Source organism: Lontra canadensis, unplaced genomic scaffold, assembly GCF_010015895.1.
Source record: "Lontra canadensis isolate GAN:19392208 unplaced genomic scaffold, GSC_riverotter_1.0 scaffold68, whole genome shotgun sequence".
NCBI classification, from domain to species: Eukaryota; Metazoa; Chordata; class Mammalia; order Carnivora; family Mustelidae; genus Lontra; species Lontra canadensis.
The window spans coordinates 895,847-916,575 of NW_022631062.1; the positions used below are offsets into that span (position 1 = coordinate 895,847).

At 42.2% G+C, this 20,729-nt stretch overlaps 1 protein-coding gene across 2 annotated transcripts in view; it reads right to left on the reverse strand.

Annotated features, from left to right (window-relative positions):
* GLRA2 (glycine receptor alpha 2) overlaps positions 1 to 20,729 on the reverse strand; it is a 177,026-nt gene that overhangs the window by 16,283 nt on the left and 140,014 nt on the right. For both annotated transcript variants that reach the window (XM_032880155.1, XM_032880154.1), the window contains exon 8: positions 19,615 to 19,764. In XM_032880155.1, coding sequence (XP_032736046.1) covers positions 19,615 to 19,764 — 150 coding nt within the window. The remainder of the gene's footprint in view (positions 1 to 19,614; positions 19,765 to 20,729) is intronic.

The window sequence follows — 20,729 nt, forward strand, 5'->3', positions numbered from 1 at the left end:
GCTCTCTGTTGAGCTAACTGTTAACCAGTTGAGTTTCTGGGTCTTAAAGTGTGTGAAGGGTACTTGGCATATAATGGGGAATCAGTCTCCTTTTCCTTTCCAAAGATGTCAGTGCAACAGTCATGATCAAAGGCAAAGAGTAAACCTTACATGGTTATAAGAAAATATATCTTCATAGAAAATAGACACAAGTTCTGGGCAGGTACCTTTTCTCCCCTCAGATTGTGCCTCCTGATAAGGCCGATGTCACACCCCACTGAGGACGGAACAGCTCTCACGTTGCAGGCACAGGTTACTGTGTGATGAGCCCACGGGGCCACGGGCATCCCAGTGGCTCAGGCAGTTTGGGGGAGGTGCAGTAATTAACGCAAGGGCCACCTCCCATCCCTGCCATCATAGCAACCAAATAAGGACCCTGCGACTCGATCTGTGACTGATTCCTAAGTGTGTCTGCAGAGATTTAAACCAGAGAAGATCTGGTGAACTCATCTGCTTGGCCTGATAAGGGCTGAAGGCACTCTTTTGCCATGACCCAAAGTAGGAAGCCTCTTTCCCACAGCCAACCAGGATATACACATACACACACTCCCACATGCGTTAGTATATCTAACAGAAACCAAAGTTTCACAAAGGGGTATTGGCTTTTCCCAGACAGGATGCACTCTGATAATTTCTCAGTTTTTCCCCTAATTTGTAGTTTTCCAAAGAACTGGTGTTGAGCCACTGGACCAGCTTCATGATGCACAAGTCAGTCATACACCACAGTTTGAAAAGTACTGTGTTGAATGGCCTTACTTGGTTCTGTCACCATCAGTTGTCATTCTTCAAGTATTTACTGAGCATCTACCATATGACAGGCATGTGCTATTCACGGGAAAATCGAAATGAGAACCTTCTAAATAAATACACAGGAGAGTCCTGACAGTCAATGCTTCTGTCCGAACTTACTGTAGCTGTCCTGTGTCATGCTGAAGAAGGCTCTGGGTGGGCATTCACAGGAGATCTGAGAGATGGCCTACTATGTATCAGGTGTTGTGCTGGGCTCTTTATATGTCCCATTCTTTCTGTCCAGTGGTTCTCTTTGACTTTTGTCTGTCTGCTGCATGAAAATTCAACCTTCCCTCCTTAGCTCAAATTAAAGCTCCCTCCAGAAGGCTCTTGCCTCCTGCTTTTCTGCTACCCGTTGAGCAGGAAACACACCTTTTTTCTGTTCTCTCCTAAATGCTTGCATTTTTTAGGTTGGATTTTAATAATACAATTGTGAGTCTTTTGTGCACTAAATAGTGGGCAAGTAATCAAAATAATACATAGGATCATTTTAAAGAGTCGGAGGCATTTTACATGAACAGGAGAAGATGAGGTTACCAAAAGAACTCAGTTATACTATTGCAGGGAGCCGGCGGTTCCTTTTCCTCCAGATCTGTGTGTTGGGCTAGACATGAGATGCCAGTAGCCTGGATTCTTAAGAAGACATAGCTGTCTACGTCTGCCATGCCCCACATAAGAAATGGCATTACTTCTGATAACTTAGTACTGGCTAGTTTTCCACTTTCAGACCACTGAGCTATAAGCCCTGAGCAGAAACCAATAATTCATTCAACAAATATTTCTCAAGTACCAAGTATGTACCAGGCAACATGACAGGCTCATCAGATTGAAAGAATAATGAACAGCCTCTGCTTTTTAGAGGCTGTCCAATAACATTTTCCTGAGGGTTTTTTAAAAAAAAAACAGGTGAAGGGAAGAGAAAGAAAATATTTGATGAGTGTTGGCTGTGTGCAAGGCACTGTTGTTACATGCATAATCTTGTTTACTTCTAATAGTAATTCCATGAGAAAGGGCTTTATTAGGCCCTTTTTACGGATGAAGAAACTAAGACCTAGAGTGATTTGACAATAGCTCCAAATCACCCACCAACTAGAGTACCAGCCAGGATCTAAATTCAGCCAGCGGGACTCCTGGCAGAAGCTCATTTCACTACGCCATTCTTCTCTCTCACCTCTTGCTTTGTAGGGTTTGAAGAGAAAAAGGTATATATATTTTAAGAGGGCAGAAATTCACATGGCAGAATTCTTCCAGAAAAGGGTGCTCTAATGAAACATGTTGACAGGGTACTTGGTGGGGATGAAGCAAGCTGGCTTTAGGACAGGGATTTTTATGTTTTTTTTTTCCTTTTATCAGTCTATCCTAAAAGACAGGAAGTGTGAAAGAGCATTTGATGATTCAATGACGAATTAAGGCATCTAAGGTCTGGCAGCCAGGAATTGGCTGTACGACATTTAACAAACCTCCTAAATTGCCTAGGAAAATCTCACTGCCTAACTACTTTAATCCGAAGCATTTTGTGCTTCCCAGAATAGAGTCGTCTGACTACTTAGAACAATTATTTTACCATCATACATGTGAGCACAGTTCAGTGCTGTTAACTAAGGTGAAACTGTTCAGCCTGGCATGCATTCTACTGGATGGCATTTCATACTGTCTCCTCCTTGTGCATGTGTCGGTGGAGCTGAGAGGCCACCTTCTCACTTCCGGGCAAAGGTGTTGCCTGGAGTTCTCCTTGGGTTCCCAATACCAGGAGGATAATCTCAAGCCACCAAATAGCTAGTGCTACTCTTAAGAAAACCAACCAACCAACCAACCAACCAACCAACCAAACACCTGCAACATAGGATTAGATTTTTCTATGTGATTAAGAGCCTTCAGAATTAAAATAGGTAAGTAGCTATTAACATAGGTACTAGGTAAACATAAGCGGCCATAATGATGAACTTAACATTTCTCGTCAGGAGACAATTCATTTTATTTTGTGCTCTGGGCCATTTCCCTATGCCTTAGTCATGGGCCTTGTTTTAGACCGCACCTATTGCCATATGCATACATTTTTTAAATGGACTATTTGTGGTACGTTCAGAGCAGCGCTTCAAGTGTCAGTGTGCTTGTGAATTTCCTGGGGATCCTGTTCTACCAAAGATTAGGATTCTAGGAGTCTGGGTTGGGGCCTGACAGTCTGCATCTCTGACAAGCTCCAGGTGATGCCGCCGCTCCTTCTGGTCAACAAGAGATATTCTAAGAAAATGAGCCTCTACAACAGTGGTTCTCAAAATTGGCTGTACGTTGAAATCACCCGGGAAGTCTTTAAAAAATCAAGATGCCTTGACTTGTCTTCTACTCCCCCAAAATACTAACTCATTTGGTCTGGGGTGGCATCTGGGCACAGAGAACTTAAGAAACTCCCAGGGGACGGTAATGTACAGGCAGGATCAAGAACTTTGCTCTAGTGGATTGCCTTGTCTCTAGAAAACATGAGGGCTCATTTCTGGTGTGACTTCTGTTGCTCTTGAATAAATCCAGCAGCAGAGTGAAATGAAGTGGGAACATTCAATAACTTAACCTCCTAATGTTTACACTCATGTCAACTTCTTGAAAAGCAATTAAATTATATGCCCAACAGAATTCATACCCCTCTCACCAGGGCAAAGAACCATATTTTGGATGCATTTTTTACTGACTGGTGTAAAAAAAAAAAAAGCTTACATAAAGAACTAACTGACTAAAGAGGAAATTCCTAATTAAAATGTTTTTCTGACTGGGTAATCTTTTGTGTTATACTAGCCTAATTACTCCTGACAGGAGTGGTATCATTGTTCATAAGCAGGTTGCCATCACGAAGCTAAAATTTTTTTTTTCTCTCTCTCAAAACCACAGTCATCTGTGTGCACAGCATGTCTCTGACCCTTAGATCAGGGCTTCTCAACCTTGGTGTTGACATTTGAACCACATAATTCTTCGCTGCAACTGCTATGTCCTGTACACTGTAGGAAGTTTAGCAGCAATCCCGCCCTCTACCCACTCAATGGCAACAGGACAAATAGTCTCCCGCCCACCCCCCAAGTTGTGAGGACCAAGAATGCCTCCAGAAGTTGCCAAGTGTCCCCTGGGACAAGGAGAAAATAATCCTTGCTTGAGAACCTCTGCCTTAGATCAAAGGAGGTTTCCACATCAGTGACTCTCACTTTCATCTTGAACGTCTCAGTGTGGCAAGCTCTTGGGGTTCATCTGATGAAAATGAGAGATAGGGTCGGCAAGGTAGGATGAGGCCATTTTCTGGTGAGCACTGACTGCCACCTTACAGAGCAGAATTTTCATTGCCTGTTTAATTATTTAATTCTATCTTATTTATTCACAATAACAAGATGAGGTTAGAATACTTTACAGTTAACATTGCAAGGTGAAATTAAGTGCACAAATGCTAGTTCCTCCTTGAGAATAGCCCCTCCTCATCGGCCAGAAGTACTTTCCACTCCTAGGAACTGCCAGAGCTCCACCTGTAATTGTACTATGGTTCCTGACATTCTCTTCCCCATATTAGAAAAGTTTTGCACTTCATTTTTCTTCTTATGGATCCCCACAGCTGCATGGAAACAGGTTTCAAGCGGTTGTCATATCCCCACTTCCCCTTAGCTAAAACAGAACTCTGTACAAAGCAAGCCTTCTACAAAATACCCGAATAAGCGAACCCTAGGGTTTGTCCAGCAGCTTAGAGTGAGAACAAAGGAAATAAGGGCTATTTCCATATATGCGCTTCTACGCGGAGCCAGGATCCCTTATTCTCTAAAAGGCTACACTCGATTGTGATAATTCTTCAATCAGGTGGGAATAACTCCAGCTTAAGTGTTTTGTCCTCAAAAAGCTTGTTACAAAGAAGAATACTGATAGAAGACAAATTAGAACAGTGATTACGAAAGCGCCAGACTTCTCTCTTGTTCCATTTGATCTTCTTATGAGAATCCAGTTGTGTTTACATGTAACTACAGTCTGCATCACCATGGAGAATTTTATAGCAATTGAGAGCTAGACTGTAGAAGGAGAAGGTTTTAAGATATCTGTCATCATCGCCATTCTAAGATAGTAGGCAAGCCGGAAGCACAGGCCTGATTTCAGGGACATAGAAAATAGAATTGTATTATGAAACCCGTCAAGTTCCTTGGAATACCCAGTAGCATAGAATATTCGATCAATGTCAACTCCAAGTTGCAATAGATGGAATGCTCTCGTTTTTCTGTAATTTGGAGAAATGACTATTCTGGCTTCAGGGATGCCACCTGTCACTCCTTCTAGATCCTTAGCTGTCTGCTTCCACACTTGAGGCACAAATTGAATTCCAGGGTCTGTTTGGTATTTGGTGAGGAGGCAGAGGATGGGGTTAAATGGGACTGTAACTGTCATGAGGCTCCTGGCACGAAAGGCGTTGCACCGTCGTTCGCTCGTGTTCGCTCCAAAGCAACCCTGAGACAAGGATTTGTGTGCAAATCCTGGGACATAGTATGGGAAGTGCAGGGAGGGAGTGAGGAAATGGGACCGGGAAATGAGGAAGGTCAAGAAAGGGCCTGTGAAGGAGCAGCACATAAGTGTTGGCCAATGGAGCTCAAACCTCTGACAGACTCAGACTTGAACTACCAAGGAGTGAGGAAGCTTGGTAGTCAGCCACCCGGCTCCAGCTCTCATCGGTCGAGGGCCACCCCTGACGCATTCACCTCCTGCCACTTCCAGCTGCTTCGACTATGGATGGAATATACTGGAGTGGCCTGCAGACACTCCCAGTCACAGGAAACGATCGCTGTGTGTGGTGGTCAGAATAATGGCTACCAAAGATGTCTCTCTCTGTCCTAATCCCTGAAACTGTGAAAATGTTACCTTACAGGACAAGGGGAGTTTGCAGGTCTGATTAATTTAAGGAATTAGAGGTTGAGAGTGGGCCCTAGATTATGCAGGTGAGCTTAATTTAGTCACATGGCTCTTAAAAGTGGAAAGCCTTGGGGCACCTGGATGTCTCAGTCAGTTAAGCATCTGACTTCGGCTCACGTCATGATCTCAGGGTCCTGGCATCAAGCCCCAAGTGGGGGCTCCCTGCCCAGTGGAGAGCCTGCTCCTCCCTCTTTCCCTTTTCCCACCCCGCCGCTCCTGTACGCATGTTCTCTCTCAAATTAAAAAATATATATATATTTAAAGTGGAGAACTGTCTTAGCTGTGTTCCAAGGGAGACGTGGCTATGGAAGAAAAGGTAAGAGAAAGACAACATCACCAGCTTTGAAGAAAAGGGGCTGTAAGTCAAGGAATGTGAGTGGCCTTTAGAAGTGAGAAAAGGGAAGAAATCAGATTCTTCCCTAGAACTCTGTTACATAAGTGAGACAAAGGTGGCCACTACGTATTGGCCTTTGGATTCTTTTTTTCACTGTGGGCTGAGACCTATTAGCTCCAAAGGCTGCTGGCATCTCAGTCAGTTTTTCACATTGAATGATTTTTCAGATGGTCCAAACAAGCAGATCTTTAGGCGTCTAAAGCCTGCCTGCTTTGCATACCTCATGAAACCACGTTCAGCATCTGCAGACCAGTGATAAGACAGAGCCTTGTGGTTATAAGACCCTCAGCTGCCGTGCCTTTTGAAGCTCTCTGAAACTGCCTCAGGCTGCTGAGTGATGTCGCCTAGACAGGTAAGCCTCCTCTCTGCTGGGACTCCCTTTGCCCTCTTCCCTTCTGGGTCACAGCTCCTTGCTGGAAGATTCCGCCCCCCTCTCATGCCGCTCTGCCAAGCCTATCCCATACAGCTGGTCATGTGGTGCTGCCTCTCCTGGGCGTGCCTTTTTCCTAGATTAGCCTCCACATTGCAAAAACCCGCACAAGCCTTCAGAAGCAGTGCTTCCCTGCCAGTACCTTCTGGGTTTTTGTTTTTGTTTTTGTTTTTTTATGTATAAAGTGTCCTCCTTTCATTGTTGTTCTCCTCTTTACATTATGTCACTGCTACCCCCTCCTGGACCATCACATGAGCCATACTTTTGTCTCCCCATTGCTTTGAGGAGGAAGTGCAACCTTCTTAGCTTGGGGAAGAGTCTTTCCTTGCCTGGCATCTGCTCAGCATTCTGGGCTCCTGTCTTGTTCACTTTGAGGGATCCCAGGTGTTGGTTTGGTGCTTGTCTTAGCTGGCTTTTCCAGAAGGCCCTGAGACAAGGATTTGAGTGCATATAGTTTATTTGGGTGGTGATCTCCGGAGGGACCAGTAGAGAGTGGGAAATTGAGGCAGAGGAAGAAACCATCTCAATTCAACATGTATGTTGGTAAGCAGGTTAGAGTGTGGGTAACAGGCTCAATCCCACTGGGAATTACTGGGAGCCAGTTTGGAACATACTTCAGAGGGCCAAGGAAGCTGGGATATTTATCTGTAGTCCCCAACTATTATGGGCAGAGAGCTGTTCCTGGAGTGAGTCCTCAATATTTCCAGCTTGCCCTACGTGAGTTGAGCATGCTTCTGGGGCCTAAGATCCCTCCTCTGCACACTATGGCAGAGCAGAACTTAGAGCTGGAAGCCATTGCCGTATATAGAAACGAGGAGTAGCACGGGATTAATGGGCGGAGCATTGCCAGCCTTTAGCACCGGGCCCCTCCGGCATGTTCCCATAGCGGGCCTCTGGCCTCTAGCCCAATACATGCCCTGTGTACGCGGGAGTTCTGTCTGCTTCTCAGTCTGTCTCTCCCTGGACCGTGAGCATCCCCAGGATAGAGTCCACTGGATTTTGTGCATGGCTTATGGTAGGTGTGCTTTGTGTTTACACTGAGTGCATGAATGAATGAGTAAAATGAGATCGTCTAAAGAGATGACACTGAGGATAAGCGAAAGAGAAAATGATGAAGAAAACCAGGGCTAGAAAAATAAGATCTAGTAGGAAAGAAGGCAGATAAACAGAGATAATGGTAAACAGGCTGGGATGAAAGAAAGGACTGGAGACACTAAAAAGATGGGGATTTCCTCTGAAAGGCTGCTTCTGCACACTGCTTCGCATCCTGCGAAAAGAGCATTCCATATCGCGAGCCCTAAGATATGGCTGTTCTGACACCTAGCAAAATGGAACAAGCTTGGAAGAAAAGCACTTTACAAACATTTCAGGCCTCCGTGTCCCTGACAGGTACCAGCTCTCCACCCTGGTGGTCTACGGGAATTGCAAAGTACAATGACATTTATTTATTCTTGCTGGCTTTCGCAATTAAGTCCAAACTCCTAATCCATACAGGTCTGATAAAGCCTCAGCTAAACTCCTCAACCTTTAAGACAAAAAACAAATACACCTTCTACCTCCCTGGGGAAGCGGTTACAACCTTTTCAACATCCTGCTTGCTAAGGAAGTGGTTGTTACCTTAATTAATGATCTACAAAACCCTCTTTAAACACAGTGTGCAAACATGTGGCAGAATATAGGGTGAAATGTTAAACGACGAGAGAGAACACACACCGTTGCACTATACTCTTCTTGAAAGAAAAAAAAGCTGAGATGATGGAGTTTCCTTTCCAAGGACATGGAGAATGGAGACCTGTAAGGATTTCCAGTCTAAATATGTCTTTATAAAGTACTTTATATTCTGTTTGTTAATCTTTTCATGGCTAGTTTTTCAACATGGAATCACTAGGGTTAATGTCCTTGATGTGATTATGGACACATGAGTAGCAAATGTATGATGTAATGATAACATTTTCACTACTGAAGGCCATTTTCGGGCTTCTGTGGCCCCTCAGCTCTCCATGTGGCTGTCTGGACTAGCAGCATCAGCATCCCCTGTACCTGGCACGTACTTGTTGGAAATGTCCCCGGCTCTGACTCCAGCTTGGGGCTGGATTCCAGGACTCTGTTGGACCTAGGCCTCCAGGGCCTAGTTAGAGAAGGACTGATCTAGAGCCGCTCAAGAGGTAGCCCATATTCCCGCAGTAGTCTGCAAGTGGACCAGTGTGTTTGCCATTGGTTCTTCTCCATTCCTGTGCCTCTGGCTGGTCCAAGTAGTGAGGATTCTTCTATGCATTCTCACAGTTGTAGTCACCTACCCAATTCAAAAGTTCCCACTGGATTCTTCCTAGAATGGATGAAATCGTTGATCTCTTTAACATTGTCCTACTGCCCTCGCTTTCTCTTTAACACTATAAACATCATTGTGTGTGCCTCTTGAACCACACACGTTTATGTGTTGAACTTAAAAATAAACTTTCGTTATGACTGTTAATACCACTGAGCATTCCCTAAATAGATGTGATAAAGAACTTCCATTTTTTCCTCCCCACATACATGTGTCTTCATCTCCCAGGATTTGGATATTCAGAGTGTGAACTTAATAGTTCCCAGATACAGACCCTGCCTTCCCTCCTGCATGAAGCCATGCATAGCATCACAGATTTGTTTTCTTAGGGTGTGTGGTGTGTGGATCCATGTGATTTATGTTTTAGAAGCCAATCTATGAATTGTGGAGGAATTCACTGGAGGTTTGCAGAACTGAAAGCACTCTCATGACTTAGTGGGCAGATGTATGCAAATTATGTCACCCTTGGGAACAAGAAATAGGAAACAATTAGGGTATACTTCTCAATATGAAACTGTCCTAACAATGTTCTAAACTAGGGTTTTCTTTACCACAGCACAATCAACATTTAGGGCAGGATAATTTTTCATTTTATGGTTGGGGAGGGCAACCCTGTACATGGCAGGAAATGTAACAGACTAGATGCCAGGAGCACCCTTCCCTTTGATGGGACAGCCAAGCCTATCTCCAGATACGGCCACAGGTTCCTTGGAGGCAAAACTGCTCTGGCTGAGAACCACTACTCTAAGCCTTTGGAGAGGAAAAAGATGAGCCAGTTCAATGGATTCCTTTGCTTGGATCTGTGGGATTGATTAGCCTTAGTGATGGTACCATCTGCATTTCAATAGTCACCTTTCAGCATCAGTTTACATTCTAATTGGGTTAGAAGGCTCTTCCTGGATTCTCTACCTTTGGAAAGATTACTCTCCTACTTAGGAAGTTGAGGCACAGCCTGTAACCATGGGAGATAGAATGGAAGAATTTAGCTTGCCCTTGATTCTTTCCTCTTTTCTTGTTTAGCCACTATAGAGTGGAGGCATGAACTCATTATTTCAGTCTTATGATTATAAAAATCACTGTACATGGGTCACATTTTGCTGTGCAATCTAATTTTCCTTTGTGGAAGAGAGATCAGAGGAATGCAAATGGGGGAGGGGAAGTGAAGCTATTTTAAGATGTTTGATTTTAATCTGTAGAATATGCTCCCCATTAAATTGAACAAAAGCTTTATGACCCAGAATCTGGTACCTAGTGGTGGAGAAAGTAGATAATAAAATGAACAATCACTAATCATAGAATTTACCACATGCCAGGGTTTTGTTTTGTTTTGTTTTTCTATGAGCTTTACTCACAGAAACTCACTTTATTCTCACCACGGTCCTATGAGGGGAATACTATTAACTCCATTTTACAGATGAGAAAACTGAGGCACAGAGAGGTTTTTGTGTGTGTGGTTTTTTTTCTACGTAACCTACCAAGATCACAGGACTGGTCAGTTACAATGCCTCCATTTGAATGTCAGCAGTTCGGGCCCCTCAATTTTGAAGGCAAAACCAAGAATTTCAAAACTTGAATCCCTCACAGGATACCCACCTCAGACAAGGCTAGGCTGAGATACTGACAAAGTCAGACACACAAGGCTATTGCATAACTTTGTGGACGCACAAACAAAAACAAGGTCACTCTGCTACCCAGGAACATCCTGCTCTTGGTTAAATTAAGTGACTGCTCTTTCTTTACCAATAAAACTATCATTGTTTTATCCTCACATGAGTCTGCCCTTCTACAGATAGGTTACTGAGATACACAATTATAGAATTTACCCTGCCTTTTTTTGGTCGTTGTCAGAAAGAGAGAGGGAAAGAGGTAGAGAGAGACAGAGGGAGAGGGAGAGAGAATCTTAATCAACCTCAATACCCAGCAGAGGCTGGCATGGAGCTTGATCTCACAACCCTGAGATCATGACCTGAGCCGAAATCAAGAGTCAGATGCTTAACCAACTGAGTCACCCAGGCGCCCCAAATTTCCCCCTGCTTTCTGACAACATCCAATCTAGAGCAAACCCCTGCTTCCTTAGGTTTTCCTCCAAATCACCCAAGTTTTACAGAGGGACCCTTCTTCCACTGCTCTCCATGGTATGTGTTCTTCCTCACTGCAGAGTAGTAAACCCACCTTGTTTAAGTACAGCCTTATTTCTGGTGGCGTTTGGCTGAAGAGTGTAGACACTACTTGTCGATGTTACAAAGCTGAAAGTGGTAGTTAATTTCAGATGACTAAATCAGTACCAAAAAGATGAATACAATCTAGAAAATGAGCCAAATCCAATGAAGTGAAAATTTACAGCAGTAAATATAAAGTTGTTTATTTAGGTTAGAAAAAAGTCAAGCACTCAGGAGAAGATAACTTGATAGCTATTCATATTAATAATAGGAAAAAGAGACTTGGGAAATTAACAAGCCTTAGCAAAGTAAAAAAGAGCCAGTAGTAAACTAGGATGACTTAAAAGCTCTATTGTAATTTAATGCTCTGTTAAAAGCTGCAGATAAAGAGGGGACATTATGGCTCTTTTGTGTTACATGTTGATCATGCCTGGGCTATCTTTCCAATTCTGTGACTCATACTTCAAGATGTTCACAAGCAAACCACAAAAGGGTGATTGGTGTGCTGCATGGCTATAAGCCACATCATAGGAAGGACTAGGTCTGTTTAGCTCAGAAGATTTGAGAAGACCTTCCACCTCACCATCCTTAAGTGTTTGAAGGGATGTCTCCAGGAAGAGAGGAAGGAGATTTTTACCGCTAATGAGGAGGAGGGCTGGTCTGACTGGGGACATTCCAGGACTCCATGGATTCAGATAAGCCACTCCAAGATGACCATTTGCTCTGGATTTTTGTCTTCTGGCTTTCACCAGTGGGGTCTCATGTTCTGTTGGAATGGGAAAATCTAAGGCTCTTGGAACAGTGGGGAGGAAATAGCACAGGGCTTCTGGGCCTCCCAAGTGGAGGGACAAGGGCTTCTTCTAATTGTTTCTCTCCTGGTGGCATTGCATTCAGGTTTGAGGCTAAAGCCTGGATACAAATTGTTTATTGTCCTTGTACGTTTATTCCCATTCAGTAGGTCAATGAGAAGATGATTGGTTGAGAGCAAGATTCAGGTATTTCTAGGTAAAGCATCGTAGATAATATCTACCAATATCTTTCCAGTCTTCCATTCTTCTGCAAACATGCATCACTTTCTACCCATTGTTTTATCATGTTTATCAAAAGGAACAACTTGGTTACTAAGATGCTTGAAAGAGCAGGATTATTTCAGCCCTATAGGATGAGGAAATGATCTTTTGAGGAATTAGCAAGTTAGCTAAGACTTAAAGGGTAGATGGTGGGGAGGGTGCAGAAAATCACAACAAAATGAGTACTGAATTCTTACACTGCCAACTTACTATCATCTGAGAACTTTTCCTCAGGGCCTCACATTTTCACCCTCTTGTCCAGTCAGGTTGAAGCCCCATATTTTTGGGGAGGTTGAAGTCCGAACAATGTGTTAACATTCCTTTTTAAAAGCAGCTTATGGTGATGAGCACCAGGTGTTGGATGAAGGTGTTGAATGTGTATATTGGCCACCTGAAACTAATAAAACGCTAGGTTAACTGGAATTAAACCGAAAACTTTAAAAACAAAGAGCTTATCATTAGGTGGCCTAAAAACCATAACTATTTCCTCAAGCAGCTGCAATTTCTGTTTTGTCACTGAAAATAAAGAAATCGGGGCTCTGTGGGCAACTGGAAATTTCTGAAACCAGGCCCAATGCCAAAAGTCTGGTGTGGTATGGCCAGATAGTAAAAAGAAAGGAAACAACAAAATAAAGGGAGAAACTCAGGTGAGGCTTTAAAGTTCTTGTGGAGAAATTGGTATAAACATCACGTGGTATGAAAACTTCTTATTGGAGCTGAGGCAGTAACATAAAAATGGGATTTTAGCACATAGACCTGGGGTCTCAGCATCTAATAGACTGGGGTTGGCCCAACCATAGGGATTTGCAAGTTCTCTCAGTTGACGATGTGGCTTTGATTGTTTCTGAGAAATTCTGCTTTGGTAAAAGTGACAGTGGCTGCTTTGTGAGATGCAGGAAAGATAACTTAAGCAACTAGACCTAGCCACAGACTGCCTGGCCCCTCCTTGAAAGTGACCCTATTCCATAACTTCATTGCTTAGTAAAGAGCAGGCATTCTTCCCATGCAAGTAAATGTAATCTGAGGCGTTCTCTCAAATATCTTCCTTGAATACGCCTTAATGTCAGTGTCACTTTGGAAAATGATTTGCTCTTGGTTTTTTTCTTATACCTTCTAAATAATCAGCCTCTATTCTGCAGCAGAGGTCAGTTCCCCAATGACTTCTTTTCACTGGGAATATTGAACTTTTAAAAATGAGGGTTTTAGGGGCACCTGGGTGGCTTAGTCAGTTAAGCATCTGCCTTTGGCTCAAGTCATGATCCTGGAGTCCCTGAATCCAATCCTCTGTGTGTGTTTGGTGCTGGCGGGGGGGAGGTCCCCTGCTCAGTGGGGAGTCTGCTTCTCTTTTTCCCTCTGCCCCTCCCTGTTAGTGCTTGTTCTCTCTCTCTCTCTCTCTCTCTCTCTCTTTCAAATAAAATCTTTAAAAAAAAATCGTGTTTTTGTTTTAACAGGCTACAACCCATTAGGGTCTGTGAGAATTTAGTGGTTCATGCCTAGCTGGGACAGAACTAGGGCATGGTAAGGCCTCAGGTGCAAAGTCTAAGGGGGTGCCACAACCCCAGTGCTCCAGGTCAGTCTTTTCATGCAAAAACTTCATTGTTAGTGAACAAAATCCAGGGTGAACAAAATACCAAATTTCTGATAAAACCAGCATCAGACCCTGTACTTGTGTGCTCACCTCACTTGCCTTACCCTATCTGTACTTAAAAAACTGAATAGACCATTAGAGTGCATTAGAGGTGTTTATTTCAAGTACGTCTGTGACACAGAGAGAGAGACTGGATCATAATGTAAGATCTAAAATGCGAAGTCTGAGCAATAGCAGTTAAGGTCAGGGACTCTGGAACCATACTTCCTGCATGTGTGGCTTTGGGCATTTTTGCTTAACCTCTCTTCGCTTTAGTTTTCTCACCATCTGTAAGATGGAGATAAGAATACTGCCTTCATTATTGACAGGATGACCACATAATTTACCCAAACAAGAGCAATTTTGAGAGTGGAAAATGGCACTAACAGATAATACAACTCTCTGATTTTATTACAAAATAAAAATGCATTCTCAAAGTTATCCTGCAAAAATGACAAAAACATTCAGTTATGAACTCTCCAGAGGTTCAACAGCAAGACTGCTCAGCCTCTGTTTTGGTTTTTTTGTCCATTGAAACTATGATTTTCCACGTGTTCCACTGACCCCACCAAGTGGTGGCCTAGTGGTGTCATGGATTTTGTGTGCCATGTCATGGACCAAAGCTGACACCCCAAGTGACCAGCAGGATAGCAGTGCCCCCTTACTGACAAAGGCCAAAAGAAAGACTCCTTTATCCCCAGTCTCTTGTGTCCAAGTGTACTCCATTTTTATATCAGCAAGCTCCCTTTGAGTTATCCTGAAAAGAGAGTGATATGGCATTGCTTCTGGAAAGGGTCAAGAAAAGAAGCCAGAGATAGGGACGGTTATTTTTTAGATTTTACTACATGTTAAAGTGAGAACTCGTCCACTGTACATGTACGCCCCCACCCCAGAAGATGACGGCGAGACAGAAAACAGATATAGAGGTCGACCAGAGCCATTTCATTTTGTTTCAAGGCAACTATTAATAATTTGTTTAAAATGAATAATCTATAACAAATGCTAAATTATACCAAGGCAGCAGGACAATATGCAAGAGCAGGACTTTGCACAGTAAGCTGGGCTGTATGATCACACTACTCATCTAGCTATTGTGGGGATTAAATCAATTACTGTATGGAAGTTACCTAAAACAGTGCCTCGTATACAGTAAGCCTTCAAGCAGCGTTAGCTCTTATTACCATTGTTTCTTTCTAAACATGGTTCAGACTTAAAATACTTAATGTGCTGCCTTAGAGAAAACAGATGCTATTTTCTAAGGGACACATAATTGGAAATGTCTCCTAACCTTTCTTTCCCCCCAAATTTAATTGTCAATGAAAATAAGAGCCTTGACTGCAAAGGTCCAAACATGATTTGTTTTGTTCCCCACCTCCTTCTCACATCTTAAATTTGTTAATTAAGCTTTGTATTTTGAGTGGCCATTTTGAGATGCATAGTCAAACTCCAGAACATCTACATCTAAACTTGGATTTCTCAACAAAGCAATGACTACGAATGCCAACTGGCATTTCTAAGGAGTCTCCCCTTAATGTCCATCACCGTCAGCCATCTCAGGTGTCTTTCTTGCTCCTCTTTGCTGTGCCCAAACTATCTTGCTTTCTTCCTTACTTGACCTCAGGTCCTCTGGAGCTGAAGTTGAGTTCATTCGACTTCATCACTGGTTTCCTTCATCACTGATGTCATCTACCAGCCTCCATCCCTTAGTAGTTGATAAGTTTAGGAACACTTTCATTATCAACTCAATACCCATGAATGCCACCTTTTGTGGAGGGTCTTCCATAATCAAATGGATAACTGGCCCCATCATTGGCCTTCTAATTCCTGGACTGCCTCACCGTCAATTTTTCCTCTGCTGGACCTTCCGTGTACTCACGGTCATACCCTTATCCTTGTCTTTACTTCCTGTGAAATCTTGATTTTTGAGCATTTCTTTCTCCCACTCACCACTGGCTTGTGTCCTTCCAGCACAGCTATTTTAATATTCTTATTTCAGCATTTCATTGACCTCAGTGAAATGGACACTCTGTGTGTAGCCAGTGTCTCCTACATGTTCTCATTTTACCTACCTTAGATTCCCTGGTTCATCACTACCAGTCCCTCCAAACACCCTTAACTCCCCCTGCTCTCCCTCCCACTTTCCCTTCCTCTCCTCCAGCTCCTCAATTGTCTTTTTAAATCTACAGTGTTTTATTAGTTTCACATGTACAATATAGTTATTCAACAATTCCATACATCACCCAGTGCTCATAACAACAAGTGCACTCCTTAAACCCCATCACTTATTTTACCCATCCCCCCACCCACCTCCCTTCTGATAACCATCAGTTTGTTTTCTATAATTGAGTTTATTTCCTGCTTGGTCTCTCTCTTTTTTTTTCCTTTGCTCGTTTGTTGTTTCTTAAATTTCATATATGAGTGAAATTATATGGTATTTGTCTTTCTCTGACTTATTTCACTTAGCATAATACTCTCTAGCGCCATCCATGTCATTGCAAATGGCAAGATTTTGTTATTTTTATGGCTGAATAATATTCCAGAGTGAGTGTGTGTGTGTGTGTGTGTGTGTGTGACATCTTTTTTATCTATTCATCAATCAGTGGGACACAGGCTGCTTCCATATCTTGGCTATTATAAATCATACTGCTATAAACAAGGGTTCATGTATCCCTTTGAATTAGTATTTTTGTATTCTTTGGGTAAATACCCAGCAGTGCAATTGCTGGATTGTAGGGTGGTCCTATCTTTAAGTTTTTGAGGAATCTCCATACTCTTTTTCATAGTGACTGCACCAGTTTGCAGTCCCACCAACAGGGCACAAGTGTTCTTTTTTCTCCAAATCCTCGCCAACACCTGTTTGTTTCTTGTGTTGTTAAATATCTATTCTCTTCAAGCTATTCCAAAAAATAGAAAGAGAAGGAAAGATTCCAAATTCATTCTATGAGGCCAATATTACCTGACTACCAAAACCAAATAATGACACCCCTAAAAAAGAGAACTACAGGCCAATATTCTTGATGAACATAGATGTAAAAATCCTCACCAAAATACTAGCAAATGGAATTCAACAATACATTAAAAAAATCATTCACCATGATCAAGTGGGATTTAATTTGGGTTTGTAAGGGTGGTTCAATATTTGCAAATTAATCAATGTGATAATCAATAAAGGATAAAAACCATATGATCATTTCAATAGAGAAAAAGCATTTGACAAGGCACAACATCCATTCATGATTAAAAAAAAAAGAAGAAAGAAACCAACAAAGTAGGTTTAAAGGGAACATACCTCAACCTAATTAAGGCCATCCACGAAAACCCACAGCTGACATCATCCTCAATGAGGAAAAAGTAAGAGCTTTTCCCTTAAGGCCAGGAACAAGACAAGGATGTCTATTCTCACCACTTTTATTCAACACATTACTAGAAGTCCTAGCCACAGTTATCAGACAACAAAAAGGAAGAAAAGGCATCCAAATCGGTAAGGAAGAAATAAAAAGCAAAACTTGCACTATTTGCAGATGACATGATACTATATAGAAAATCCAAAAGACTCCACCAAAAAAAAAAAAAACCCCGCTAGAAGTGATAAATGAATTCAGTAAAGTCACAGGATACCAAATCCACATACAGAAAACTATTGCATTTCTATACACCAGTAATGAAGTAGCAGAAAGCGAAATTAACTAATCGCATTTACAATTGCACCAAAAACTGTAAGATAGCTAGGAATAAACCAAACCAAAGAGGTGGGAGATCTGTACACTGAAAACGAAAAACCACTGATGAATGAAATGGAAGATGACACGAAGAAATGGAAAGACATTCCATGCTCATAGATTGGAAGATTTCTACAATAGCCTCTTAACTTATCTGCTGCTGCTATGCTTGACCCCATGGACCATCCACTTGATATCCTGGTATCTGCTATGCTGAAACTAATTTGTGGGTTCCAGTCAGTTAGCAAAAAATCCATTCCTTTATACTTGCCCGCAAATTCCTATATGAATCTGAAATCACCTATTCCTCCAACCTCGTGTTACTTTCTCCTGCCTGCTCTAGGACTGCTCAGGTTTCTGTAAACCTACAATATGACTCACCTGGGACTCTTGTGAAAAGTACTAATTCTTAGTGACCTCCCCTTGCAGACTCTGATTCATAGGTTTAGGAATCTATATGAGAATCTACTTTTAACAAGTGCTTCATGTGACTCTTATCATAAGATACAAACAGAGCCTAAGAATCTTCCACATAGCATTCCAAGGAAATCCTATCAATTATTTGGAATTGGGAAGCAAAATGAAACTCATTTTCCATTTTTGGTCCAGGAGAATATACAGTCAGTGGCCATCTACTATGCTAAGCCATGGAATTCTGGGAATGCGGTTTATGTGCCAAAATGCCCTCACATTCCCATAATTTTCTGGGTGGCACAAGTGCCACTTTGTGCAGACTCCTGTGGATGAGGTTGAAGAAATTGTTATCATCAACAAGGAGGCAAGGAGGAGAAAGTGGAGAAAGGCTTGATAATCAACAATGTACAACAAAAAGAATGTGTCTGTTTTCCTGGGCTGTGGTAGGACAAAATATTCCTAAAAGGCGGAGAAGAGAAACAGGACAGATACCAGATAGCCAGATACCAGTATAGAATATGTGCAAGAAACATTTTGGTAGGTGAGGTCAGGACTCTGTGAGCTCATAGGCATACAAGCTCCTCAATGTAACCAAAATCTAAACCACAATAAACATTTAGCTTTGCAACTAGGTATTTGCAAGCGTTAAGATTGACAGTGTAACATTTTTTTTTTGTTTTGTTGCAGCAGAGTAGTGTTTAACTATGGCTTTAATAACAAGTTTAATTTCTCAAATTTTAGGGGAACTGTCATTTCCTGTATGTAAAATTTTAACTTTAGTCGTCCAGTGACATAGGTACAGGCACTGGGATCCCCCGTATCAAAGGACATGTTTTTCTCCCAGAATCTGTAACTGAAACCGAAAACTGCAAGCCTCCTGGTGTCCCGTATGAAATTGGATCATAAGCCAGAGTAGTGCTTTTCCAACATGTACAGACACTAAAATTCCCTGGGTGGGAGCTTCAGAAACCCTGACTCCTGTGCCCCATCCCAAGACTGGGATTTAATTGTTGTCGGGTGTGGCCAAGGTGTGGGATTTTTGAAAGATCTACAGGCTATTTGAATGGGCAGGCAAGTTTAGGAACCACAGAGTAACTGATTTTGAGCATCTATTTGAAACCTCAAACATCTGGATGGTGTAGAATTTGGGTTTATACACTAAGTTTAAGTCGAGATGATGAGATCGGTTTGACTGGATTTATCAAGTTGTGACCAACCTGGTTAGGGACCTTATTTACGTAAAACCAGAGCAACTGATGAGAAAGTCAGTTAAGGCAGTTATGTACACAAGGTCACATACACACAAATTATTGATGTTCAGAACAACGGGATTTTAAAGCAGTTGTGTCAAATTGAGTATATATCTCCAATTAGAGTTGACTGATAAAACACAGGGCTCCCAGTTAAATCTTAATTTCAGATCAACAAATAATTTATTAATGTAAGTATCTCCCATGCAATACTTGTGACATCTTTCTACCAAATGCTATTTGTTGATCTAAAATTCAAGCTTAGCTACATGCCTCACGTTTTTATTTGCTAAATGCGACAACCCTGGCCCAATTTTAAAGGACTGACCTGAGCACTAATTCAGTATTGTAGGACACCTCAGGACCAGAAGGAACCTTAGCCTCTTACTTATGATGTATTCTTGTTTCTGAATTCTATTGCCTCGGTAACTACGTCAAGCTCTACCTGACTTTGTCTGTGCTAAGGATCAGCTGTACCTTATTCTGTCTCTTCTGTCTTCTCCGGAGCCGCAGAAACTCCTTGTGTTGCCTGGAGACAAAGTTCACTGCTGCATACTCCAGCAAGGCCGCAAACACAAACAGAAGGCACACCGCCATCCAGATGTCAATCGCTTTCACATAGGAGACCTGAAAGAGAGAGAGAGAGAGAGAGGAGGGGGCACTGTGAAAAGTTGTGGAGAAATCGGATTCCTCGTGTTGTGAGAAGCAGGAAACCTCATTTTCCTTCATCAAGGATTTTCTCTCCTTTCCTTAACAGAGTGCTTAAGCATTTCCCATTCTGCTTGCAGACTTGGGGCTGAGCAGTGAAAATGACATGCCCTTTGCCCCAGGCCCTTGTTCCATCTCTCTCAGTATAGCCCATCTGCTCAAGTAGCCTCATCCTTGAGACCAGCTCCAAAGATGACTACAAGAATTTCCTTAGTGGAAAAAAAAAAAAACAACCAAAATTTTGAACCTGTTTATTTCCTTCCATTTTTTCCCTTAATATTTAAAAACTAGTATAATTAAGATAATCCCAAAACCTGGATGAAAAATAAGTTATGTGTGGTTTTGGCCCTTCTAACACCCATTGGTAATTTCTATCATTCTATTGATCCTAACAATGAATACCCACTTCAAAATACTTTTAAGCTATCACAATTAAAAAATATCCAACCCAAATAAAACATCAAGGCTCTGGTCTTGGGAAGGGATCTGGTTAAAAAGCAAATTTTATAACACTTCGATGGTTGGCTGAGTGTTTAGTATACCTTAAAATTTGAGAAATGGGATTCTGGAAGCAAACAGTTTTTACTTGTAATGGAAAGTGCCCCTCATCTCACCTCATTTCCACTTACTTTTTAAAATTACTGGATGGTGGTGTAACCTCCTAGACCCCAGACTACAAAGGATGCTTATCAAACTGTTAGCTGAATGTGGACCGTCTAACTCTGAAATGTTTTTTAAAAGATTTATCTATTTGAGAGAGAGAAAGGGAAAGCACACAAGCAATGGAGGGGCAGAGGAACAGGGAGAGAAGCAGACTTCCTGCTGAGGGGGGAGTTGCTGAAGGGCTCAATCCTATGAGCCTGAGATCATGACCTGAGCCAAAA